Here is a 26,739-nt window from a genome sequence, read left to right on the forward strand (position 1 = left end):
CCCCCTGGGGGGCGGTACCGCCCACGTTGAGAACCGCTAGATTAAATGTATCAAATGGCTGCAGGAGTGTTTGCACTAAGAGTGAGTTTAACCAAATCTACATCATAAACACAAATCCCTAAGCAGAAAAAGTTTAGGAAATCAGCGCTCATTAGCAGCACAGTTAGATAATGAAATGTTTTTTCAGATATGTCCTGCAAACCTTGCATCGAAGSARCCATTTTTCTAAAGACGGCCCTGACTTCTCATCTCGTTGCGTTTACGCCAGGCGATGCCAACGGGAGACATAGAGGTGCTGGCGGAAAATGTGGAAGTCTTCAACACGTGCCGAAAGCTGCCTTTCGAGATAAAGGACTTTGTCAAAGTAAGCGTCTCGTTCAGCTAATGAGTAAGCTTTCACTCGTGTATTCGAGTGACTTTTAAAAATGCGTCGTGTCTGCCGGGTGGTGCAGAAGTCCGAGTCGCTGCGGATGCAGTATCGCTACCTGGACCTGAGGTCGTCGCAGATGCAGAAGAATCTCAGAYTGAGATCTCAGCTGGTGATGAAGATGAGGGAGTATCTCTGTAATGTGCATGGTACGGACAGTGATGTTCACGTGTTTCTGTTTGGTTATTCTCTTTCAAATTTGACCTCAATTCTGTGTAGTTTTATTGGGTTTTTTTTCCTCTCCTTTTTTTTGTAGGTTTTGTGGATGTCGAAACACCTACTTTATTCAAAAGGACACCCGGGGTAAGAAGGTCCTCAGCTATTATTGGATATAGGACTGGACTTTGACTGGGCCATTCTAGCACACAATTATGCTTCGGATTGACCAGTACTTAGTTTCAGGCATCTTCCTATTAGCTCTCATCAGATTCTCYATCCCTGTTGAAGGAAATCATCTCCACCCTGATGCTTCCCACCATCTTATTTCAGCTTTAGTTTTAGTTGTCGGCTAAARGTTTCATTTTGGAACTTGCAATTGGAGGTAWGAGAGTAGWGAGAGGTTWATACAAATGCACACTATGCTTTAGTTTAGTGAATTACAACACTTTGTGAAGGAGTAGCTCATAAAATCCCTCAAAATACACTGACATTTTTGTTGSCGTCACCTGGCGAAGTGTTATAAAAGTTCAGCTGGAATGCATATTTTTCTTTAAAACAAATCATTTAGAAAAGCTTGAAATGTTATTGTGGCAAAAGTACTTGTCACTTTTTGAAGCTAACATCTAAACGTGTCTCATACGTTACTGAGAATCTCGTGTTTTTTTTCTTTCAGGGCGCCAAAGAGTTTGTCGTCCCCTCCAGGGAGCCAGGCCTGTTTTACTCTCTGCCTCAGAGTCCGCAGCAGTTTAAGCAGCTGCTGATGGTGGCTGGAGTGGACCGGTGAGTGGCCATATGTAATAAGCTACATGCTGATGAGATTTAAATCTCATCAGCATGTAGCTTATACTTATTTATACATTTAAATAAGCAGTCGTTGCTTTGCTAGATAAGAGAAAAATTCTCACTGAAAGTTGCCCAACAATAGGAAATTGTTGAGTTACTTTATTTCATAAACAGCTTTGTTATTTGTTGTGCATTTGTAATTTGGCTGCAATCAGCTTGCTTGTGCTTTACTTCAAATATCTTTCGGATTTGTTAAATCTCATAAAAATACAGAGTGGGGAAGACGGGTAAAGCTAAAATCCCACCGTGCTTGAATTGCTTCCTGATTCATGAATTCAAACGTCGTCTGTCTGACTGGCGTCATCAGGTACTTCCAGGTGGCTCGATGTTACCGAGACGAAGGCTCCAAACCAGACCGGCAGCCAGAGTTCACTCAGGTGGGACGCAGCAGTGGGATGCTCGGCCTGTTCCGTGAAGGTGTCAGGTGTTTGCTTGTTGTAACGTCTCACACAAACGTATTGTTTTCCTCTCACTTCTCTACATTACTGAGTTAGTGTGTCACATACAATCCTAGGGAAATAAACCCAAAGATTTGTTGTTTGAATGTGACAAGACGTAAAAAAATTTCAGCGTTTTGATAGGAGCTGTAGCTGACAGGAGCTGCTAACCTATCAGATCTTCTCGCTGACTGCTCCAGGTGGACATAGAGATGTCTTTTGTGGACCAGGCCGGCATTTTGTCGCTGGTGGAGGGTTTGCTGCAGTATTCCTGGCCAGCAGAGAAAGGTTCTCTAACGGTCCCTTTCCAGACGATGACGTATGATGAAGCGATGAGAGGATACGGCGTGGACAAACCRGACACTAGATTTGGCATGAAGGTGGGTAAGTTCTTGTGGCTTAGATGAACCGAACCTTAGCGAGRATTACCAATGGATTGCATATGTACAGAATTTTGGATTTATCAAGAATCTGGGGAGCAGGTGACTTAATCAAGCCTAAATTGTGTTTAACCAGATGAAAGATTTAGGTCATTAAGAAAGTGTTTATATTATTCTCACATACTTTTTTTTCTGTCTTCTTGTTTTCCCAGCTGACAGACATCAGTGACGTTTTCTCCTCCACTCAGATTGAATTCCTCAGATCAGCTCTCAGCCAATCAGAAGGCTCGGTTCAGGCCATACGTGTCCCCAGTGGAGCTGTATGAATATTTATGTTATTTATACTGTTGTAAAATGCTGTTCTGTGCTACACAGTTCAGGATTTAGTTCAATAAAGAAAATGTATTTAATTCAAATAAGACATGCTTCATTATAATATTGTTTGTATGCTGATATGTAATTTGTGCCRTTTTTGCTTTTATTTGTGGCTGTTCTGKGTCTGCTGAAAGAAACTTTTCACTGGGAAAGATTTAGAGGAATTGAAGCAAGCAGCCAAGAGTCAGTTTGGACAGGTAGGCTCATATTTCCATTTGTTTTTATCAAATGAAGCTTTTCAATGATTAGATTTCAATTACTACTAAATCCTAGATAGTCTTTGAGATCCCAAAACATTTTCAAAATCTACATCTCCCTCATCTAAAGTCAATAATTGCAATAGAAAAAATCCACAAAGGATTATTAGGCCTCTTTTTTTCCTAAATAGTTTTTTTTTTTTCTTTCCTGTGAAGGAGCTGAGTCTGGTSTTGGTCAGAGAAGACGGCTCGTTAAAGTCTCCCCTGAAGAAGCTGATGCCCGTCTCCGTCACAGAGGATCTGCTGAGGAAGACTGACGCCGAACCAGGAGACCTGCTGCTGCTGGCAGCTGGYTCTCTCCATGCTGTGGTAAGGTCCTGGCTCTAAGACAAATTGAACAACTGAGAAGGTTTTTTTTTCAACTGCCCTTTGCCCTGCTGTCAGCGCCCGATGCTCGGCAGCCTTCGCCTAAAGGCAGCGCAGCTCCTAGAGGCTCATGGCCTTTCGGTYCGTGACCCGGATGCCTTCAACTTCCTGTGGGTTGTGGACTTTCCTCTTTTCTTACCGAAAGAAGATAAACCCGAGGAGTTGGAGTCCGCTCATCAYCCTTTCACTGCTCCGCAACCGGAGGACAGAGAGTTGCTCTTCACAGAGCCGCACAAGGTATTTATATCTTTTTTTTAAAATAGTTGCCCTTGTGGAAAATAATATATTGCCCAGGCCATATTCAATGTGGTGTCTTGGTGCTTCGTAGGTGCGAGGGCAGCATTATGACCTGGTACTGAATGGCAGTGAGATCGGAGGAGGTTCCATCCGGATCCATAAAGCCTCAGAGCAGCTTCATGTCTTAAAGAACATCCTGAAGGTTAGCTTTCCTCACTTAATAAAGAGAAAAATTTATATTGGCTCATATGTGTTATAATTAATTTTGTATTTTTCCTTTGGCAGGAGGATCCTGGTCTCCTTTCCCATCTGCTGGAGGCTCTAGACTCTGGAGCGCCACCTCATGGAGGCATCGCTCTGGGTAACTGCGCATGCCTGGAGATTAACATTAGAGCCACCAGAGGGCGCCATTTGACCCCAAGTCACAAGAACCTTAGCTATGATAGACATCGGATTGGTTCAACCGGTTTAATACACTAGAAGCAGGACAAGAGTTGAGCAGCACAAACAGTGAAATCAGTAAAAAGAAATTATGGGAAAAGCTGAATTTTACATTAAAATTAGACACTTTAGCCCATGTGATCTAGATATTAATCAAAAAATGTTCAGCATTCATTAAAATTACACTAAAGGACAGAAAAAATAATTTTTTTTCTTGTCGAAAATGTTATACCAGAATATATTGAGTAATTACATGTCTTAGTTGGTCATAACATAATCTAAATGTAACATATCTGTATTCAAATTTTCAACATAGCAATTCCCAAAGGTTAATAAATCATTTGGTTGTGCGGCTTGCTAAATTGTGTCTCTCTGGTAAAAATGACCATCTTTAGCCGTTTATATGGTCATGACTGTTATGTTACTGATAGGGAGTCATTTTAGGGAAATTCATGAAATATGAAATCAGGAGGACTCGATGTAAAAGAAATTACACAGAGTTAAAGAATGTTTGTCAAGTCCAAATTCAGGTGTTTTTATTGAATCGGGAGATAAAATCAAGTATAGAACAGTTGCTAAGGTTTTTTTTTTTTTTTTTAAAGAAACAGTTTAAATTCAGAAAGCGTTTTGTTTACCAAAGCGTTTTTTAGTTTACTGGCAGTGTTTTTTCTTTTTTAGCTAACTTGCAGCTGGTTTGYTGATTCCTTTATCATGCCCCCATAGGTTTGGATCGCCTGGTCTCTATTTTGGTCGGAGCTTCCACCATTCGTGATGTCATCGCCTTCCCTAAGTCATTTCGGGGTCATGACCTCATGAGCCACGCACCTGATTCCGTGTCAGAGGAGGAGCTGAAGCCGTACCACATTTCTGTCAYATGGCCAACAGAGGGCGGACGAGAAGGGAAGTGAGACRTTGAAAAAGACAAATCAACGTCTGAGGAAATTTTTTCCTACATTATTTCTGATCTGCACATCGGAAATAAAAGCGTTGATGAAGACACAGAGAGAGACATGTAGGCTGAACAATGTCCATTTGGTCCGCAGGGACATTAAAGACAAGAGAATTTAAGAGAGAAATGATGCGTCGGCTGTATCTGACCACTCACGGTTAAAAAATATCATGCCAAAAGGACAGAGTGTAAAGCTAAAACTGAACTATGATGGAACACTTCAATAGTATCAATACTTATGGGGACAAACCTATTAGGTGTTTCCCACTGTTACTGAGTCTGGTTTGTTTCATAAAATGACATTTATCGACAAAGTTACTGTTTCAGGACATTTTCTTTAAAACTCTGTGTCTTGTCTGTCAGTTTGAGTGACCTGTTTGTCACCTTGTGGATAAGAGTAAAACTATTTTGGTAAGAAAGTTAAAATAGAAAATAGCATACAAAATGCCTAATTGGGACAGTGGAAGATTGTTGTTTTTTTTAAGTACAAAGGGCTTGGGATCAAAGGGCTAAAGATACATGACTAATTCCATTTTTTAAGAGTAAAGTTCCTAATAGCTTCTTATCCTCTCATTAACATGCTTACCTTAAAGTGTGAGCAGTCTGTTACTCTGCTCTGAAACAATATAAGCCTACTTGCATATAATCACAACCTGACTTTATTTAAAAAAAGAAAATTGGAGTGCACAGCTATACAGGGTATATAAGAATATAACATTGGATGTTTATGCTTTTATTGCTTTTACAAACCGATCATGATCAACTTTTTTTTTTTTGACAAAATAAATTTCCAAAAAGACTTTAACACCAAATCTAAAACAGATTTTTTTTCTTATTTTTATTTATTTATTTTTTTACAAAATAATGACAACTAAATCAAAAATATTTAACTTCTTCCATTTCTTGACAATGGATTAACTGAACTGCTGGGAATGTTCATTCCCTTGGAGATTTTTAATTTTTTTTTTGCAACCATCTCCTGATTTATACTTTTCATAACCTTTTTMTCTGTTGCTTGGAGTGCAATCATGGTCTAATGGTAGCCAAGAATCCTGATTTGCCCTTACTGCAGACACAGTCTCTTCACTCATTGTCCTTTTCACTCAAGATTACTAGTACCAGTTGGCTGGACCTCTGTTGAATTAGGTCAGTCACATTAAAGGCGGAGAATATTTTTGATTTATTTAATATTATTTAATTTATATTACATTTGTCTTTTTTTTGAGAAATTAGTTTTATATTTCACATTTGAATGTTTTTTTGTATGCTCTTTGAAAAAAAAACGTTTTGTTGTTTGTTAAAACTTAAGGATATAAAAATAAAAACTTGGCTTAGTTTTTATTTTTATATCCTTAAGTTTTATATATTACACGAAGCGACACTTCTAGCAAGTGTCATTTCATTCGGTTGTGTAGTTTCGTAGTTTTCTGTAGTTTTTCTCACGTACAGCATAGAAACATTTCCGGTTTCTATGACTACGGCAACCCGGAACAGGAAGTGTCGGGGTGTTCGACCGTAGCTCAGGAAAAAAAAAATGATTGAACAGAGATGTGATTGTTCTTTTTCCGCTTCGACAGCAGTGAAGTCGTGGCTTGTYTCTGCTAGTTGACGGCGACGTCTAAGTGCATTAGAGGCGTCCAAGAAACGGCATGTCGTTTCCAACGGAGACGTTGTGTTATTCGGTGCATTTCCAGGGTCAGACGATGCTGAACGGCTAGTCGGCTCGTAGACAATATCCTGTGTTGGTGGTAGAGCTCTGGKGTTTCTTTATAAGAATTCTCGTTATCGTGTTTGGGACATTTCTTTGTGTGTATCTGGAGATATTTGCCTCAAAGCCACACAGCGGCTGTGAAGCTGAAGCTCTTCGGGACGTCTCGGTGTTTGTACTGGTCAGCCACGTCAGCTATATTCACTGATAAACTCAGAGAACATCTGTTCTCTTTGGTTCCTACGTTTATTTAGTTGAAAACCGTCGGAGTGACTTCCAATGACAATGGCTCCGATGGGTATCCGGCTGTCACCGCTCGGTGTGGCGGTGTTTTGCCTGCTGGGAGTCGGTGTCATCTACCACCTGTATGCCGGGGTCTTCTCCAACCACCTGTCCTATTTCAGGTTGGATTTTTTTTTCTTCATGTACAGTAAAGTAACATTATCTAACGCAATGCTTAACTTAAGTCCATCGGATGTTATTATGTATAATTTGAATCTAAACTGTGAGGGTCCTGTCTACTTGAGCCTTCCTGGTTGTTTTTACATTTTTCTTCTTCCTACTTCATTTCTTTTCTCTCTCTTTGAGGTATTACCCAATGTCACTGATTTCAACAGATCAAAACTGGTGTTTTTTTTTAGTTTTTTTTTTTTTTAGCTTAATCACACCTGCTTGAATGCTTGAAATTATGTTAAAGAAAAAAAAACAATAGCAGAAGCAGGATTTTCAGTTTTTCATATGACAACGAATCATCAGAGGATTAATTTAAATAGTGGTGGAGCCGGGTTGATTAACATTCCAAAAATCACTTTAGTCTGTCTGAATGCAGTCCTGCTTGTAAGACATTTGCTACAGATGTGGAAGAGACTTCAGTAGACAGGATAGTGCGTCACACCTTACTTGACAGTGACTCTTCACCTGGCAGATGTGAATGTGGTATTTGTTTTGTGCTTTTAAATAGTTTCAGTTTTGTCTGTATACTGAAAGACGGGCCGATTTAAAAAAAGATTATGGCTTTGCTGCTGCTTCAAAACATTACATTTTCAATTATCTTCCTTTAAAACAGGATTTTTTTAAAAAAATTGGGATGCTAACCTTTCTTCTGTCATCTTGTCTGCAGGCAGAGGAAAAAGGTGGACCTGAGAGAMCTGTTGGCTGTCTCTGTGGAGGCTGCACAACTGGGTGGGAAAGAGGTAAAGACAATCCTTTTCTTCGTATAAAATGTGTCGAAACATTTTATATAAAAGTGGAGCTAGACTGTAATAATTGTTTTAAACGTGATATTAATTATATGCAAATACACGCTCTTAGTATTTGTGGATTCTCTCTTGGTACTCTGGCTTCCTCCCATGCACTGTTGCCACTGGCCTCACTTTTTTTTTCTAAACCCAACATCTAGATGTCTAACTTCGTTTTGATTTCTCTCTTTATGCTGTATCTGCTGGTTGAACATGTGACTCCTTCCTTTCTAGGTGAAAAGAGTACGTGAAGAAGACACGCTCAACGAGAAGTCGAAGGGAGAAACAAAGGAAGGAGCTAAAGAGCTTCTGACTATGGGTGACCTGCAGTCGCACCGGAAGATGTATAACCTAATAAAGAACACATTTCCTGAAATCACTGTGAGCAAAGCCAGTGCATTATCATAAACTATGCTTTGATTTTGTGTATGGTTGAAATAAAAATATCCATATCCAAGTGATTATGCCCAAATGTTTTTGTATTTAGGTATACAGCGAGGAAAGTGACAGCAAGCTAGATTCGGTATCCTGGAGCAGGAACATACCTRATGACATACTGAAGCTGGAGAAAGGCAGGGAGGTTTCTGCTGATAGCATCACTGTGTGGATTGATCCTTTGGATGCTACTCAAGAATACACAGGTGGGTCGGCATCACAATTTCTGTGATTTCATTGAAATCCAACGTTATTGCCTCATCTTCCCTTGTTTTCCTTACATTTGGAAAACAGTGGAGTYGTCCCATGACCCCATATACGCCTTTTTTTTTCCCCCAATCATGTTGAACAAAATCTTTGTGTAGAACTGGTTCTGGAGTTTACTTTTCAGCCTCTGAGAACAACCAGTACTGTCACTCTAATYGTTTCAGAAAAATAATTTATATTCTGCCTATATTCTTGTTTTTTAGCACTATTATGGGAGATCTTATRAAAAGTATGTATAGAAAGGAATATAGCCAGTTATTTAATATAAATGTTTTGAATATTTGTATTGGGGAGTGGGATGGCARTTCAACCTCGAAAAGCCAGGTTGTCAAAGAYGAAACATTTGATRTTGCTGCACCACAAAAGTGCACCAGGCCTTTCTTTGTATTGTTTCTGTTAATTAMTTTTTTGAACTGGTATATTAACTTGGAGTCAGAATAATTATTTGTAATTAGAGCTGCACAGTATGTCTCAAATATATTATCATTGCAACATCAGTGTGTGTTGCATCTTTAATGCTAATGTTGCAGMAAGTCCTACAGCAACAGATACGCACACTGGACACAAATGCCTGTTTTCACTCTTACCCTGTGACTTTATCTTTCCACAGAGAACATGGTGGACTATGTGACCACTATGGTGTGTGTTGCTCTAGAGGGTAAACCAGTCATTGGTGTCATACACCAGCCATTTACAGGGTTTACTGGTAGGTTGGGGCATCTGTGAATAGATGTTTTATCCCTATCTTTGACTAAGTACACCCTTTGGATATGTTTTCTTATTTTAAAAAAGCCTTATTGTAATCTAAAGTGTCTTTATGCTAGAAAAAAAAGCAAGTATATGAACTTGTTCTCTTTCTCTGCTCTGCTTCTGTCTCTATTACGGCTTCCTCAGCCTGGGCAATGGTAGGTCAGGGAACAAACATGAAGCAGAGGTCATCCTACAACCTCAACTCGCCAAAAGTGATTGTGTCACGGTCACATTCTGGAGAAGTAAAAAACTTTATCCATTCTGCTTTTGGAAACAACACAACAATAATCCCAGCAGGTGGCGCAGGTGAGCAGAGAATTCTTGGTCCTTTTCATGTTAGCGTTTAAGGAACATGAAAGATATTACCTGCAGCTGTGATGACCAGGAGCCAATTGCACAAAGACTTGTGTTGATTGTCTACTAAAGGCTGGCATTAGCTGAACTAGAAAAAAAAATTATGCATGTATCCAAGCACATCTTTGGAGATTCCAGTAAATGTGCTATTGAGTGCACAGGTGGAATCACCAGAAACTCTTTTGTGTAAATATGCAAAAATATGTAAATAAGCCTTGCAAAACTTTTGTGTTTTTGTGGRAAGAGGAGGAAGCTAATATGGCGCAAGTAGGAGACGTCATTGACTACTCGTATGTCTTGTGCAAAGTCAGACATTATTTAATGTCCACCGTTTACCTAGATTGCACAATGCAAACAAATTCAGAAGTGCACCTGCGAAATGGTGAAGCTGCTGTTTTTCAGTCTCCAAATTCACACTCTTCACAATTTTATGTGGTCTTGAAGTATTGCTATGGCTACTAATGAATTACTTAGGCATGCTTTAAAAAGCGCTCATGTAACTGCAAACATAGATATATGAATTATTCATCATGTYTCTGGTGCACAATTGTTTTCACAAAATCAGCAGTTTTACAGCATATCCTCCAGATGTCGCCAATGTGGCCAGTAAAAACTCAAATTAAAAAAATAAAACATTTTCTGAGTTTTAAATTTGAAAATCAAATTATTTAAACAGGTCGTGTAGACTTTTGAGAGCCACTGTATTTCTGTTACCAACTCAGTGACGTGTGACTTAGTGCTGCAGTGAGTTGATTCAGTTGCATTTATCTTTCCTCACAATGTAAACAGTTTCTGCCTTTCTCAAATAATTGGATTAAAGTCGGGTTTTTAAATTGTCATTTTTCTTTGTAACCCTTAAGCAAACAGCAGTAGTTTGTGTTAAGAACCTTCTCTTTAGACAGGCACCAGGCATTTCAGCCACAGTGTTATTTTTTATTTTTTTTTGTCTGACAGGATACAAGGTGCTATCGCTGTTGAAGATGCATTCAGGTCAAACAAAGCCTATACATGAAGCAGATGTTTACATCCATATCACATACATTAAGAAATGGGACATCTGCGCTGGTGCCGCACTACTGAACGCACTTGGTAAAAACATAGCTATTTTCTTATTTCTTTTTTACACTAACTCTTATACTTTCTTTATATTATTAGCAGTGACTTCAGCTGAGAGAGAAGAGCTGCTTAAACCCTCTGAAAGCTCTAGTTTCAAATGTCTTCCCAGCAAGGAATGTATCCAGGGTGTACCTGCATCCTTAGCAAGTCTTGAATTCATGTATCTACAATTAAGGCTTTAAAATGTCTTAAATTWATTWATTTTTTTAAATACAAGTTGGCCTTTAATATGTTAATCTTAGTTTTAAATGTTGTCYTGACAGGCTTGTTTAATCTCTTGCATCCTGTTTTGTTTTATTTCTTTGTGGGTCTTGTTTGAGTCACACTCGGACATCTTCGTTGCATTCTGAAATGATTAAGGCTACCGCTAACTAGCTACTTCTATACCCTTACCAGCTAGCTAGCTTCTTTGCATCTATCATAAGTCGTGCAATACATTTCCCTGACCCAATGTCAAATATSCTGTGTTTGGAATATGAACCCGATTTATTCTAACACATAATTAATTTACAAATGAACCAGTTTGTTATATTTTTGAACACTGACAAAGAGAACAGAAACGCATGAGCTGATGTAACTCATTAGTCTTTTCCTCATAATTCTGATATGGGTGAAATTAATTTAGACTTTACACTTATCTGTCTAATAGCCATTAATCTCCTTTACAGGAGGCCACATGACCACTCTGAAGGGGGAGAACATCGACTTCAGTGGAACTCCTTTGAACAAAGGAGGACTGGTGGCCAGTGTTGAAGTGGATCATAAGGACATACTGGCCAAACTTCCAAACTGGGACCCTTCAAAGTAGTGAAAGACAACCACAGAACCATTGGCAGCTCTGGCATGTTGTGCTGAGGCTTACACGAAGAAGAGATGATTAAACATCAACATGATCAGACGTTCATGTTATTTTTTTTATTTTTTGAAAGCTGGGCGGGGATTTGCCGTCTACACCAACCTGGCCCACTGAACAGGATTGTGACCAGCATGGCTACCACAATGGTTCTTGATTCACACTCCTCCACAGCTACATGCATCATTCATCCATCTCATGRGAAACCGCATGCTCACAAGCAAATGTGGGGAAAACAGTGGACCCTTCCATGTCTCCTCCTTTCACCTTCACAGGAGAACAGGGGGACTTTAATGTGAAAATCTCTGGAGCATACAGCTGAACATTGCAGGAGAAACTCTGGAGCTTGGCATCTGCTTCCACCATCGTAGATGTCTTTTTTTTTTTTTTTAATTTAGAGAAACACAAATTCTCTAAATTTGTGTTTGAGCGTAACACAAATTTAGAGAGGAAGGTTTCAGAGAGCATCAGACATTAAGACCATCTCTGCMACTAATGAAACTATGGATTTTGAGTAAATCTATGGGTTATTACWTTAAAAAAATCCTTTTATTTTTTTATTTAAATCCTTTATCTTTTATTGAGATTATATCAAGATGGATTAATTGAGAAGAAGTTGAGAGAACTCAAATCATGGCCAACCATGATTTGTGTTGAGGTTTCAATGTTTATCAGATAATTCAGCAAATTGGTTTAAAAACTTTTATTAAAGCACAAAATAACTAACAAAAGTTGCTGGAGTGGCAGTGGGCACACAGGAAGGGATTCGATGTTGAAGTTAATAACTCAACACTTTTAATAATCAGAATTTATGCAACAATACATGCTTGAAATTGGTACTTTTTMCTTGCCTATTCAAAATTCATTAAGCAAAAAAAGTGAAGTAGTCCTTTACCTAGCCTCAGCATTTCTCCACTCCAAACCGTTTGTTTTGATGGTTCTCGATTTAGAAACCTTGGAAACCACAAAATATACTTGATGTCAAAGTCAAAGATTTTTCAGTAAGAAAACAAATCCTAGTTGGAAAGAGAAATTAGTACTTCCTCATTTCTTCCTACAAGTGGCTTCAAACCTCTGAAGTATGCATGCATGGTTTGGATTTTTGGTCTTGACGAATCCCCRTTTCCTTTGACTACTGTTCGTCTTCCTGCACTGTGTCGGTCGTACCCGAGTCACTTTTCACCTTTTGTGTTCAGTCGAAAAATACCAGCAGAGAACTCACGCGAGTGAAGAAGATACATTTGTTGAAGGATCTTTTCATGCTTACTTTGTTTTGATGGCATTTGTGTTAATGATATGTAGATTAAGCTCCGTTTAGGTCAGAAGTTAAATATTGAAACTGTTTCGTCTGCCGCTGGTTGACGAGACTTGACAACTTGTTGATAGAGGTGAGGAATGATCTGGWATGGGTTTATTACATAAAGACATGGCAAAGTCAAAGCTGTTACGCTTGAGTTTCAGTTTTATGTTTACAGTGCCTTTGCTTGGACAAAACCACATTGTCGCTGTAAGCTACATTAGTAACGTAGACAGCAATGCTCGCTGACATCGGTTTCTGTGAAAATGACATGGACACTGTTTTGGGGTGCGACTTTGGATACACCCCTTTAAGACTCTCGTGCATGTGTACTTTAAGAAACACTTTTTCACATCACTGTGTTGTGACGTGCTTGGGAGTACTACTTTAGATATGAAAAAGGTCTTTTTWAAATCCATACATTTATAAATGTACGAAAAAAAACAAAATAGATCCGTGTATAGAAGACCTAACTTCTGTAGACTGCTGCTCAGCTTTCCTTAAGGCTGCACACGTTGAAGCCTCCAATCGAGCCGCCACAATTTCAAGATGGGGATTTTGTTACTAGGTTGCAATGTTGCAGAGTACAACATGGAGCTGAAACAACCTTTGAGCTCAAACGTACAACAACGTGTGGACCGTCTGTAGCCTTGAGCGTGGATTTCTCAAAGGAGCACCATGTGTACCTCTGTGTCTTTTTCCACGTAGTCATGCCAACCAGACTGTGGGAGTTGCATCATGTTGTCATTGGATATCTGGAAGGCCTTGGAGAGACATTTTCTGGTGTTCACTACTTCTGTCGTTTTTAATGTGATTTGGGAGATTTAGTAGCGGTGCTCATTTTCAGTTTTTCTTTGCATGGCTACTAGGTTTATAAGAATCTCAAATCTTTGTGTCTACCTCTCTGCCAGTGTTTCAGTTGCTCTCTTTAAAGTCGGGTGATTTACACATTGAAAGAATGCAAAAGCCAAATGAGAAGCGATACGGAGTACATGAAGGTTTTTTTTTTTTTTATCAGCTAACGTAGAAAAACCTTTAGTTACTGCTGAAGTAAATGAAATTTGTCTCTGTCAATGGTGTCTTCTATTCCCTCCAATAACATGGTAAAATTTTACATTAACCACAGAAATGACATAGAAAAAAACAACAACCTGCAAATCTGCTTGAACTGACTATTTTTGCCTTTAAGCAGCATAGCTAGATATAAAAATCATGCAGGCTTTTAATGTGTTCCTGAACTTAAAATAAAAAAGTAAAAGTGTGAATGACCGCCCTATGGTTTTAAAAAGACTGTAGCCTGGTTTTTGGTCTGATTTTCTTCTTTTTTTGGTAAACGGTATGTACAGTTTCCATGAGTAATTCATTTTGCTTCTGTGAATTTCCAATAAACTGTGTGCATGAAAGGATGGGCTGTGTCTACTCCAACCCTTTTTTTTTTTGTTAAATGTCTCTCAAGATTTAAATGTTCACACATGAATCGGCTCAAGAGACGTTCACCATTTGTAGACATTTGCTACACTTTCCAGATTTCTTTTTTTTTTAAAGTAAACCATATGTATTCTTAAGTACAATAAAGTTTGTGGGTAAAAATGGGACGAACTTGAACGTGGATGAATAATTAGGAAAGGCACTCTAAATGCAACAAATATTTTAGTAAAAACCTTGCTTGTATATTTTCCCTGTGCATGTGTGTGTACTCTCATGGTACTCGAGCTTTCTCCCACAGTCCACAAACATGACTGTTAGATTAGTTGGTCTCTCTAAAATGTCCCTGCGCTGTTTGTTCTGTCTTGCCCTGTGATGGACTGACAGCCTGTCCAGGGTTTACACCGCCTCTTACCCAATGACCGCAGGAGCTAGGAGCTCCCACCGTGACTATGCAGGGACAAGCGGGTAYAGACAATGGATTGATGAACGTCAATATTTTACTGTGTTTATAATTAATGTTCTTAAAATTAGGAGCTAAACTTAGTGCTTTTCCGATGCTTTGCTCTTGGATTTTGGTGACTTGATTCAGTCTCCTTTGTGGCTGTAAAAAAAAACAAAAACAGGAAACATCACAGAAGAGATTAACATGTTAAAAATAATTAATTAGACTACATTAATAAGTTATAAACCTGAAGCAGAATCTGGACATAATTATAATACTGACATAAATACAATACCTGTGGGAGGTTCGTTTGCAGCAGCGATAAGAGCTTCCAGTTCCTTTTCTGGATGGGGATAAACACAATTTAGAGTYATTTCCACTCAATACTATCCACATTGCTGAGGTAGACCTCACACACCAGCCTGTGTGAGATGGACAATGCAGTCTGTCTGGGAGTATCTCTTGGCCAGGTCCAGAGGTGACTCCTCTCTGAAGGTCTTGGCCTTTAAGTCAGCTCCTAGCTCAAGCAGGGTCTTCACTGTGTCCAGATGGCCCCAACAAGCAGCAAGATGCAGCGATGTATACCCTAACAAATAATTCGGCAGTGTATCAAGGTGATGGCTTTTCTGTACAATAAACACGTTMTAATATTAAATGTATAAAGGTCAATCCTGCCAAAGAATTCAAACTTGTACCCGTGTTAGTCGGTATCTGGTTGTGCTCTGCAATCAAAACTYAATATTGTTGGTTTAAAATGAAATGATAGACCCCACTGTGTGATCCCGTTCATTCCCTCTCACCTCTGACGGTTTGCTCGTCCAACTTGGCGCCTTGTTTCACTAGTTCACGGACAACGCTGCTCTTTCCGAGCATGGAGGCGACTAAAAGGGCATTTCTTCCCATCTCGTCCACTTTTCCAAACAAATTGGTCTCCTCTGACTCTTCGGTAGCATCGTAACTTTCCAGAACCTGCTGTAAGTCTTCTACGTCTCCTGAGAGAACGCTGTTGAATATTTCGTCCTGTATTGATGTCATTGCTATCCCGAGAATGGCAGCTACCATGGTTACCGCGTCAGTCGGTGTTGCATTAAAGGCCATTAATGTTACCACACAGAAGGTGATGCTTTTTGTTTGTTTTATTGTTTATAGTTTTTTTTTTTTTTTTTTTTTTTTACATTTGTTTGTAATAAAGCAACAGCAACAAAGAAACAAACGGGGAACCCCATAGTATTTACGCACATAACCTGCATTTTTTTCAGCTGTGAGAGTTTTATATTATCCACCTGGTTTGCATTGTATTTTACTACTTTCTCTTTAAATTGTGCCTCTTTGTGGAAAAGAAAAAGCAAAGCATAATTTCTGACTATTTTTTACTGGCCTCCACATGAGTTTTACTCGTTAGTAGTGTCATCCTCAGTACGGTCGCCGCTTTTCGACGCGGAAATGTTTGAATACATGAATCAACGTGAAACCAGGCCACGTTCCCACAACTTCAGAAGTACTTGAACGCATCTTTAACTCTAGCATGAAGCACACGTGAATTACAGCATGTGGTTCCATGGTGTAATGGTTAGCACTCTGGACTCTGAATCCAGCGATCCGAGTTCAAATCTCGGTGGGACCTTCTTATTTGCAAAATGACAAAGACAGCTTTAAAATTGTGATTATGTTACAGTATGTTCAATGATTAATCAAATTCAGTTAGTCTACTAAAGTAAACCGACCTAATACTCCAGTTTATTCTCTAATCTAGATAACCTTCTGAGTTTCAAGTATCACAAAAATAAGCTGTAATTTACTCTTTTTATTTAAATTATATTATTTTCCATAAATAAATAAAATAAACGTTAAAAATTAATGAATTAATTTGTCCAAAAAATTATGAAATTGATTCTTGTAATATTTGATCAAACATTCTCTGTTAACGTTCCACAAATATTCAATAACGATAACATTTTCCTGTGACAGTAATCTACAAAATAATATTTAACTCTTCCTTGTCAAATAGATCACACACTGAGTGGTTCGCTCAGACAGCAACGCAAATCTTGACTTTTTTTCTGCTATATAGCTCATAATTATGCGTATCTGATTTTGTAACAAATATATATTTATGGTGTGGATCCAAGGAAAACGTAGCCATTGTTACGGCAATGACTAATGAGGATTCAAATAAACAAATGTAAGTGACATATATCTATATATAAAAAGAAACGGCTTTATTATTTATATTTTTGAAACACGTTTACTCGCCCTTTTCATATTAGTATTAGCATATTAGTATCTGAGCGATTTACAGTAACTTACTATTTGTGAGTTTCATTTTAYTTTGAAATTTAGTTCTACAACTTCCTACCGGAAGCACAGCGCAACCTTCGCTCTTCTACTCTAGCTAAGACGGAAGTCAGTCGACGTGTGGGTTGCAAATTTCTGCAGTGAGGACTTTGTCAGTTTTTGCTCAACAGTTTCTTCTATAGTGTCACGTCGATACTACTTTCAATGATGTTTAACAGGCAAAACAGCCTGTGGATGGGTGATGTAAGTCCTAATCTTTGCTTTTATTTCCCAACGTTAGTTTAGCCGCGCATATAGCTAGCTTGGTTAGCTTTGACGAACCATGAAGACGGATATGCCTCCGCCGAAGTGCTTTGTATGTATGGCTCGAAACTCATCTCTAGAACTAAATGGTAACTTAAATGATCTAAAAGTTCGGTTTAATAAAAGTGCGAATATATTTAACTTGTGGATAAGTGCTTTGTCATGCCGCGGGAAACGTTAGCTGAATATAAGCTAACAGTTAACAAGTCTGACATGTAGAACTGCAGCCTAGAGCGTTAAAGATCTCATAACTCTGGAGGGACCGAAAATAGTTTTAATCGAGTGAAGTATCGTCTTTTATCCGAGCGGAAATATTAAAGTCAAAAGTAGTTGCAGTAGATTTAAATGTCTTAAAAAACAGTCTTTACGATAAAATTAACAAAATTACATGAGTGCAGTATGTATATTTAGTACTATGAATAGTTTGTTCACTGATGCTTCGTTGCTGTTTTTACACAAACTAGTGGCAGAAACTACTGTTTAGTGTCTTGATGACAGTAATGACTAGAGGTGTGCCGATCGATCGGCCACCGATCATAATCGGCCGATTTCCGTGAAAAAGTGTATGATCGGTGATCACCGATCACGGTCTCTTGTTGCCGATAACACAATCCGATCACCTGCATCTCATTTCGCAGCCTGCCTGTGCAGCTGGTCTCCTATTTCCTTCACACTGCGCAAACGCGAAGCAACAAATCCTAAGCATGTCGTGTGGAACAATAACGCACTGAGTGACTGGGGAAGTTTGCGTGTTGCGGCGGAAAATTGAAGCACGTCAAAATGCATCAACGCGATTAACCTAATATGGCATAAAAAACAATGTCATACTTGACGGAGTTTGACTACATCGAGGCTCACTGCAGTAAAAAAGACATATGGAGCGATCAGATAGCAGGTAGCAGTGCTTATGATAAAAATTTTTTACAACGGCTGTTGAACCGTAGCCGCTTCTGCTCCACCTGGTAGTGACTCTCACACCGAACCTCTGGAGCTGCAGCATCCAACTTAAAAAATAAATTTTACATATGTATTAAAACTTTCGCTGTCCTAACATGAGACAGATAATCTCTGAAAAAAGAATCAATCTCCTCCCTGCTCTGCATAATTACTCTGCTCAGTCAGAAACAGCCAATCAGAACTAGCAGTAATCAGCTAGCCGCCATGCTATCAGGAAGTTTTCATTCAGTAACTCWGGATTGTTTATTGTAATGGAACCTGTATTTGCCTTTGAATTTTAAGTTTTATACTTGAATTTTTTTTGGCAATGTTGAGAGGTTTTATTTTGACTCTTTGCATTATTTAACCTCTTCAGACCCTTCAAATATTATCAGTCTGTTAAAGATAGTATTACCGATAGCAGTACAATTTGCACAATGCCTGTTTTGTTTTTTTCTTGGAAAAAGTTATTAGAAACAAGTTTTTGTCTAAATTAAGGTGAATTCATGGTTCCTTTTTCCAGATAATGTAACCGGTAGTGCTTATGATTAAAAAAATAAAAATTATGTGATCGGTATCGGTGATCGGCACTCATGGGTGATCGGAATCGGCAGGAAAAAACCTGATCGGCACATCTCTGGTAATGACTTACTTTATTAACTGTGCTTTATTAATTTATTTTTTCTTCTTTGGTTAAAAACATACCAATGCATTGTTATCTATACTATGGATTTGAAGGGATTTCTGCATTCATGCTTGAATCGTGCTCATTCATATCAAGATTTTTTAAAACGTGATTACAGGTTGTTTACATGTACAATAATAAAGCCTGTAAAAGCCACAAAGTTTGATTTAGTAATATTAGGTAAAGATTGTTTCTAAATGTCGCACAACCTTATTTTGAGTCATATATTTTTATTTGACAGTGACATAGTTGCCTCTTTTATTTATTTCTAGTTGGACCCGTATATGGATGAGAACTTTGTCAAGCAGGCCTTTAGTGGTATGGGAGAGTCACCGTTGGGAGTCAAGATCATCACTCACAGGATAACAGGGTAGGAAATGCAGAACACTACTGATCAGACATGATTCTGTTGTTAAAGCCTTTAAATTGACAGTTTGTACATTTACTGACCTTTTTGTTGTTGAATATTACGTTACTTGTTCTTAACTTATTCTCAGTTACACATTTGCGCCTTCCCCGTAGCTGCTTCATCCCCCTATAAAAACAAATGTTTCTTTTCTTTTATCCACTTGCCTTCCCTTTGCTTCACTTTTTCAGTTTTTTTTCCCCTCTTTGTCTTTCCACAGTGGCTCAGCGGGTTACTGTTTTGTGGAGCTGGCAGATGAAGCGAGCGTCGACCGCTGCGTACAAAGACTCAACGGAAAACTGGTTCCAGGATCAAACCCGGTAAGCTGTTTGATTTAGCWGCAAAATATTCACATTCTTTTTTTCAGTAGCTCTCATATCAGAAATAAATGTTTCTCTATTGATATCGATATATTGACAGTTTCTCGCCATCTTCCTTTCCTCAGCGGTAGATTTGGGCCTTTTCAGTGCTTAACTCTTTTATTGTGGATAGCGGAGCTCTGMCCACCTCGGATGTACTTTGTTTTATGAATACCCACCTGTGTAGCAGTAGAACWTTTGAGTATTTCTGATCAGTTTAACCCGCTAGTACCTGTGTCATTTTAATGGTTTTATGTGACTTTGTGCGACAAATGCTGGACAATAAGGCCTGTTGATGTAAAGCAACAAATGTTCCCATCCTGAAGATGCCGGTTTCATGTGGTGTGTGACATTATGAGCTATGAGCTGCTTGGCACTGCTTGGTTTGAAGTACTGTTGGCCCAGTGGGCCGGCCAAGCTATGGGCTGCCCTGGTAGAGTCTCTGGTAGGAACTAACTGAGGAAGGGGCTAAAGGCTGGTCTGGGTGGTGGAGGTATGTAAACTTAAATAACAATAATAACGCCACTTTTTGTTTCCAGCAATATCAGTGCTATACTACACGTCTTTGGTGTTTGAGGTTGCCTTAATGTCTGCGTTCTTTTTTTTTTCCCCCCACACTTGCAGCCCAGGAAGTTTAAGCTAAATTATGCCACATACGGGAAGCGTCCAGAAGCAGGGTAAGATCAGATTTGTGTATTATACCTTTACTTTCCGTTTCAGGTMKCTTTCACACCKTCTGTCTGTATAATACTCCTACATTTCTTCAGATGTAACACAGTTGTTACAGTAGCTTCTTCTAGGGTTTTATCATGAGTCTCATTCCCAAAATAGCTCCAATGTCCAAACTTAGTGCTTCGACACATCGCGCAAGTTGGCTGGACTCGAGCAATGTAGCGCTAATGACATCATAAACATAGATCTAATTTAATCTATGTTAGTTGTGGTGCATTGATGATCAGAAAAAGATCAGGAAATGACAGTTGTCTGTTCAACTGTCGGGGATGATCGAGCTTAAATTCAGTTACTTAGTTTCCTGCTTGCTTTCTAGGTGTGTCTTTAACTATGCCTGTTAAAAGCCAAATAAACTATAGAAAGTTTTAATTGAATAAGTTAAAAATGTTAAACCTCAATTATTTATTTTCCCCTTAGGTAATTCAGACCATCCACTGTATTAATTTAGCTGCTATTCTAAAACTAAGAACATTCTCGTAGTTTACTCATAAACATATAACCTGAGCTCAGCTTATTTGTCAAACATGAAGTTACATTTTGCKGCTTACCAGTATTGTTTCGAATAAATCACTGAGTTCTTTATGTGTGCACAAATAGACATTTTAATGATTTTTTATTTATTTATTGCTCTTTCAGGCCGGAGTTCTCAGTGTTTGTGGGAGACTTGGCCTCTGAAGTGGACGACTTTCAGCTGCATCAGGTCTTTAAGAAGTACCCTTCCTGCAAAGGAGCCAAAGTAGTCACCGACCAGTACGGCTATTCAAAGTACGTTGACTACTCTGTGCGTTTTTAATTTGTTAATTAAAATTCTTTTTGTGCTTTATTATTAAACTTGGTTACTCAGATAGCAGTGCTTTGGACGTTGACCACCAGTGCAYCTTCATCTGTTTTCGAAAAAGGCTGAAGAAATGTTTTCTTGCCGTCTTATGCTAAAACTATTGTTTTCCCCATATAGGCTAAGCAAGAGCAACTCACAATTCAAGTGATGCTACCTCATGTTAAAAGTAAAACAGCAAGTTTCAGTTCTACCATAATAATACCCATTATATTCTGTTTCTCATAAGTGGCTAATACATGGCAAGTATGTGGCACGAACCGGTGGGCAGAGGAGGCGTAACTTTGGTCTGGTTTTTCAGAGGCTACGGCTTCGTCAAGTTCAGTGACGAGAGCGAACAGAAGGCGGCGATAGAGGAGTGCCAGGGAGCCGTGCTGGGGGGGAAAACCCTGAGGCTCAGCATCGCTGTGGCGAAAAGGTACGACGCATCTTACAAGATGAAGATTGAGGGGAAAAAAAGGATCCTTTAAAAACAAAAAATATCAAAATTGATTTTAGAAATTTATCTGAGTTTAAAAAAAATAAATAAATCAGATTAAACATAATATTTTACATAATAATTCAGTCCAGACAGTTTTAGATTGACAATATTTCAAATCTGCCTCTTTTTGTTGTTGTTTTCCAGCCAAAAGACGACCTACCCAGGAGGCCAGACTCAGAGTTACAGTAGCTACAACCCGACACAGACTGGTTACTATGGCAGCCAGGCAGCAGGAAGTCAGGGCGGTTACTATCCTCAGTGGGGGGGCTATGACCAGTACAGTGGCTACAACAGCAGTGGTTACGGCTACAACAGCGGATACAACAGCGGATACAATAGCAGCTACAACAGTGGCTACAACTATAACTACGGGGCTTACGGCTACCCCCCACCAGGTCACATGATGCCCCCVCCTCCCATGGGGATGCCACCCATGTCCACCGACATGACGGGAGATGTACAGGTAAAAGAAATACAAGCTGATCAACTGGTGCAAGTTAGTTGACTGTAAAGTATTTTATTATGTTTAAATCTAAATCTGTTATAGGCTGTAATTTGATGAACCTACAACAATATGGTTGCATAAACGTATTGGAGCTGACTATCAACAATACCTGTAGGTAGMAATAGCATTTGCTCAGTGATGCTAACAGAATAAAAAACACAATCTGTTTTCCTGGTTGCAAATTWGATATATTCAGATTAGTATTGATGTACTTTTAGGATTCTGATTAAACTTTTAGTTGTTTTATGGTCCGGTGACAGTAGTTTTATTTTAATCCTGGGTCTGTGTCCAGCAGGGCCAGGAGCAAGCTGAAGATGCTGATGATGACAGCACAGAAGGTAAAAATCCTTGATCGCTTTCCAATAATCATTATTTCTACTGGAAACGATTCAACTCAAAATGTGTCTATTAAACCTTTATGAAAGAGAAGCAGCATGAATAATTATTTTTCTGATGATCTTGGTGGGATTTATTCCAGAGCCCATCCCWGAATGCGACGTGGAGCTGTGGAACAAGGACTTTATGCAGCACAGTGAGGAGTTTTATGACGCTTTGATGAACTGTCGATGGGAACCTTTGGACTCTGTTGACTGCCCTATCCCAACCTTCTCCTGATATCCCTTTCATCAGCCGATACTTCAGTTCTTTTGTTAAGTCATTTTTATACGTCCAAAATGTGTCGCAGCAAACACATCTCAAAACACGCCGGCCAGAGCTCTGTGACTTAAGAAGACAGGCTGGTCGTAGGTTCAGTCACTCTTCTTCCTCCGCAGACACTGCAAACAGACATTCGCTGGGTCGGATTTGTCAGCCTTTTGGTAACAAACGGGAAGTTAGTGAAGAAGAACAGGTACTGTGAAGATCAGGTGGTCTCTGAACTAGAAGAGCTGGAGCCGACTGGCACTCAGAGGCTGCGCTGCTGTAAGCTGAATGATGTGTGGCAGTATTTCACCTATTAACAATATGAACGAGGAACAAACATCAGGTTSCAGCGATCGCCAAACTCAACGTTTCTTTCAGTTTCACATCGTCTCTAGGATCATTATGCAGATAAATCAGTTTTGTTTGGGTTTGTATTTAAGGACTCTTKCATTTCTCTCTCTGTTGGTTTGCTGAATTTAAACTGGATTGTGGGACGAAGGTGGCTGTATGGAGCTACCAAAAGAACAGGAAAATGTTTCCAGCATCCGGATGGAATGTAATGGGTGAATGTTGTGCATCTCTGAGACGTTTTAGATGCGGCGCTGCTGTAAGGTTTGTGTGAAGAACCAGCTGAACTTRTKGTAGCCTTTATTTTCTGCTGCTTAGTGGAAAATATTTTGTATATATTGTCTTTCTGAAGATGTTTTATTAATAAACTATTAAATRCCATAGTGTTTAACTTTTTTTTTTTTAAATGGGGTCCTAACCACACAATCTTATGTAAACGCAAAGTCATGTCACCAACATTATCATCTTTTTTTCTTTTATAAAACTACGATCTGCAAAAATATTTGACTATTTGTCAAGCAGTTTGACATCCAAACATACGTTACTTTTCTAATACTTAGTTACTTCTTGGTAATAAATTTGTTACTTGAACAGGTTCAGATATGTTCATTGCATTTTGCACAAAATATTTTTTTTATATTGAGCTTTTAGTCTGATCTATTTTGAGCTGCTTTCAGAATTGTTTTAGGGTCTGTTGTCACTTTAAATCCAAATAAGCTGCGGCTGGCCATGACCCCTCAAACAATGTTTAGCGAAATTATACTAACCTTAATCCTTGAAAAGCAGAAATGGAGCCTCCTGCATAAATGGCAAAGTGGTTTCTGGTTGGTAAGTCGACGACAGAGTATTGTAGCCGTTGTACAACAGTAAAACCAGCTGACCAAACATGGTGGATCATCTTGGGTTGGTAGGTAACAGCCCAGTGCCTGTAGAATGTTACTAAACAATCAAGGTTTTTCAAAGGGCTCATTTTCCGGAAACCAAATCGAAAAAAAAAAAAGGCTTGGTGTTTTAATTTTTTTTGTAAGCAGTTGAGACCTGAATGGAATCACAAAAACGTGCAAAATGCTAATTTTGCATAATATGTCCCCTTTAAATTGCACAACAATTGTAAGCAAAATGTTTGAAGCGCCATTAATGCAAAAATAATGACAGGTTTACACATAGAGAGTGAAAGAAAATGTCGAAACTTTCCAGGCAAATTTTTGTTGCAAGATTTAAAGACTTTTAATGTTAAAGCTCAAAGCGTTGAATCTGTTTTCATCGGTTAATTGTAGTGATTGTGGTTTAGTGTGTCTTCCGCGCCAGTGCTGCTGGTCTTTATGTTGAGAAGTCCCTGACCTGGCCTTCCTGGGCAGTACCAGCTGGGCCCCATGCGGTACCAGCCCTGATACAGTCCCCTCCAGCTGAGGCAGCCCAGCGCCCCTCCTAGCAACTGAGTGGGGAACTGGGGGAARTAGGCTAAGAGACAGAGCAACAGGAAGATCCACAGTCCAAGAAGGAGAACACAGAGCAAAAAGAGGATCCTCAGTGGGGCGTCTGAGACGCCCCCGAGCCTCAGATACGGACCAAACACCGACGTTTCCTCTGCCAGCAGCAGGCAGCACAGACACAGAAGGAAGACGTCCTCTGAAACCTCATAACCTCGCCACACCATCCCAGCTTTCAGGCACTSGGHCTTGCTCTCTCCCTCTTTGAGCACCAGCAGAGGCTGCCCACCGGTGACCTCTGGACCAGCAGGCAGAGGTTCATAGCAGCTTCCTGTGGTGTTCTCCAGGAGGTCCAGCAGGGTGCAGAAACAAAGCCAGASCCCTCCAGCCACCGCGAGCCTGCTGAGGTGACGGAGCGAGTGTAGGACGGAGCGGCGGATGGAGTAGGAGAGGAGGAAGACGAAGGACCCGACGAAAACGCACGTCCAGCCCCAACCAGAGCGCAGGAACAACCTGGAGGACAGAGAGGAGGAGGAGCAGACGGTGTAGGGGTTTTATCTTCAGCCTGGAATATGCAGTTTTAATAAGCATATATAAGCATTTCATGGGGAAATTCTTGATTAAATAATATGCAACACAAAGTGACCCTTTACATACATGTTTAGACCTGTATCTGTGATGTGAAGTTTGTCAGTTTTTCCCCATTTACTCTTGTGTCAGTCTGTGTGTTAAAATCTAAGTCTCCAGTACTGAGTTTAAACTGGCACKTTATCTTGAAAAATAGACAGGCAGACTTTATTGTCTTTGCATTTTTAAAATGTTCATATTGAGCGTAGTCAAAGTCTGGGCCTATGCAACAAGACTTGAAGTTTGACTGAGTTTGATCTGCTCTGCRAAGAAGAATAGTCCCTACATATTGTCACCTCCCTAAACTGATGGCCCTAGTCATCACTTTTGGCAAAAWATAACTTAGGCCCTTATTTTAGGAAGGTGACATACAATGTAGCAGGTGGCTGTAACATGACAAMATGTGAAAAAGGGTAAAATGGGAATTCATATGTTTGAYAAGGCRTTGGAGTCACGTGGTAGAAGAAAACCTGAGAAGCATAAACAGGAAGTRATCCTACCTATACAGGAAGTGGCTTCTCTTGGCAAAGATGCTGTGATGGGAAACCCAGAGGCTCAGCGCAGGGCCGAACACCAGGACAGCTGAGAGCAGCAGGTGGAAATGYTGCCTGAACAGCTTGTTACCAAGCAACCTGGCAGCCAGGTCTGTCAGGACCACCAGCACCGTGTTGAGGAACATCTAAAAGCAACACCAGAACCGAGTCCAGGCCCAAACTAAAACAGGAGAGTCAGCATTTGAGGGCAGTAGTCTTAGCATAAACAAACCCAATCAAATTCACCAGTGTTTAAAATTTGAACGTTAATGCTGTTATTATGTACAATATGTAAAACATCACTCACTTTGATTTACCTTTGTTGCCAACAAGTCATGACCAGAAAGATTCAGACATGAACCCTCCTCCACTCCCCCCCGATCCGTTTCTCCAAGCGAGCTTCTGTTTTAAAACTCCAGATCAGATCCTTCGCCGCCTCAACGGCTAATCCAAAGCTGCTGGTTGCATATAGGAAACAGTGGACGTCTCTGGTTGTTGGCCGTAAACCCGCATCCGTGTCCGCTGCACAACATGAATGAAGTGACAACTGGCTTTGAGCATTCCTCAGACTCCAAACGTCTGCCCCCTGTGAAACCCGGCCCCAGTGGATCTCCGTTCCAGCAATCTTCAGTGCTGACTCAGATGTAATTTACCCCCCTGTGGCTCTTTCTGTGGTTGTTGCTCCTGTTTGCTTCTGCACAAAATGCAAATCTTGTACCTCTCTGTTATCATCCCAGGCATACTGCTTTTATAGATTCAGAATACTTTTCTATTTCAATCGTAACTGTAGCCGTCCCGCTCAGAGGACACTGACCCTTGTCCGCTGAATACAAACCATCACAGCATCTTCCCTGTCTGACACA

General features: G+C 39.7%; 5 protein-coding genes and 1 non-coding gene across 9 annotated transcripts; 4 read left to right on the forward strand and 2 right to left on the reverse strand.

Annotated features, from left to right (window-relative positions):
- Positions 1-17: 17 nt before the first annotated feature.
- On the forward strand, positions 18-6,057 carry dars2 (aspartyl-tRNA synthetase 2, mitochondrial). Its single transcript, XM_008433655.2, has 13 exons — positions 18-364; positions 453-576; positions 684-730; positions 1,260-1,366; positions 1,737-1,806; positions 2,067-2,246; positions 2,459-2,566; positions 2,756-2,818; positions 3,035-3,187; positions 3,263-3,481; positions 3,573-3,683; positions 3,767-3,842; positions 4,646-6,057. The coding sequence occupies exons 1-13, from the start codon at positions 272-274 to the stop codon at positions 4,828-4,830; spliced, it is 1,536 nt and encodes a 511-aa protein (XP_008431877.1). The 5' UTR covers positions 18-271; the 3' UTR covers positions 4,831-6,057.
- Positions 6,058-6,267: 210 nt separating this feature from the next.
- Positions 6,268-11,637, forward strand: bpnt2 (3'(2'), 5'-bisphosphate nucleotidase 2). The gene is made up of 8 exons (XM_008433653.2): positions 6,268-6,983; positions 7,700-7,772; positions 8,052-8,198; positions 8,305-8,458; positions 9,130-9,225; positions 9,414-9,575; positions 10,578-10,712; positions 11,408-11,637. The coding sequence occupies exons 1-8, from the start codon at positions 6,859-6,861 to the stop codon at positions 11,545-11,547; spliced, it is 1,032 nt and encodes a 343-aa protein (XP_008431875.1). The 5' UTR covers positions 6,268-6,858; the 3' UTR covers positions 11,548-11,637.
- Positions 11,638-14,794: 3,157 nt separating this feature from the next.
- Positions 14,795-15,825, reverse strand: LOC103479295 (ankyrin repeat domain-containing protein 45). The gene is made up of 4 exons (XM_008433652.1): positions 15,560-15,825; positions 15,178-15,345; positions 15,055-15,102; positions 14,795-14,918 (listed from the first exon to the last, which is right to left on the reverse strand). The coding sequence occupies exons 1-4, from the start codon at positions 15,819-15,821 to the stop codon at positions 14,845-14,847; spliced, it is 552 nt and encodes a 183-aa protein (XP_008431874.1). The 5' UTR covers positions 15,822-15,825; the 3' UTR covers positions 14,795-14,844.
- A 486-nt stretch (positions 15,826-16,311) lies between these two features.
- On the forward strand, positions 16,312-16,383 carry trnaq-cug (transfer RNA glutamine (anticodon CUG)). Its single transcript has one exon. It is a non-coding gene; the product is annotated as a tRNA-Gln (tRNA).
- Positions 16,384-17,137: 754 nt separating this feature from the next.
- On the forward strand, positions 17,138-23,064 carry trnau1apb (tRNA selenocysteine 1 associated protein 1b). 3 transcript variants are annotated; one of them, XM_008433650.1, is made up of 9 exons: positions 17,138-17,297; positions 19,251-19,348; positions 19,605-19,704; positions 20,368-20,420; positions 21,112-21,240; positions 21,612-21,728; positions 21,936-22,254; positions 22,589-22,634; positions 22,775-23,064. In XM_008433650.1, exons 1-9 carry the CDS (start codon positions 17,259-17,261, stop codon positions 22,909-22,911), a joined length of 1,038 nt encoding a protein of 345 aa, XP_008431872.1. In that variant the 5' UTR covers positions 17,138-17,258; the 3' UTR covers positions 22,912-23,064. The 3 variants fall into 3 exon arrangements, with proteins under 3 accessions (XP_008431872.1, XP_008431873.1, XP_017165710.1); XM_008433651.2 differs by having other exon boundaries at positions 17,139-17,297; positions 22,592-22,634; XM_017310221.1 differs by lacking the exon at positions 17,138-17,297 and adding an exon at positions 18,905-18,933.
- Positions 23,065-24,488: 1,424 nt separating this feature from the next.
- Positions 24,489-26,717, reverse strand: fitm1l (fat storage inducing transmembrane protein 1, like). Of its 2 annotated transcripts, none has more exons than XM_008433649.2 (3): positions 26,184-26,717; positions 25,844-26,057; positions 24,489-25,229 (listed from the first exon to the last, which is right to left on the reverse strand). In XM_008433649.2, the coding sequence occupies exons 2-3, from the start codon at positions 26,020-26,022 to the stop codon at positions 24,554-24,556; spliced, it is 855 nt and encodes a 284-aa protein (XP_008431871.1). In that variant the 5' UTR covers positions 26,023-26,057; positions 26,184-26,717; the 3' UTR covers positions 24,489-24,553. The 2 variants fall into 2 exon arrangements, with proteins under 2 accessions (XP_008431871.1, XP_017165451.1); XM_017309962.1 differs by having other exon boundaries at positions 26,194-26,716.
- Between the last annotated feature and the right edge of the window lie 22 nt (positions 26,718-26,739).

Source organism: Poecilia reticulata, linkage group LG17 (assembly GCF_000633615.1).
Source record: "Poecilia reticulata strain Guanapo linkage group LG17, Guppy_female_1.0+MT, whole genome shotgun sequence".
Lineage (NCBI taxonomy): Eukaryota > Metazoa > Chordata > Actinopteri > Cyprinodontiformes > Poeciliidae > Poecilia > Poecilia reticulata.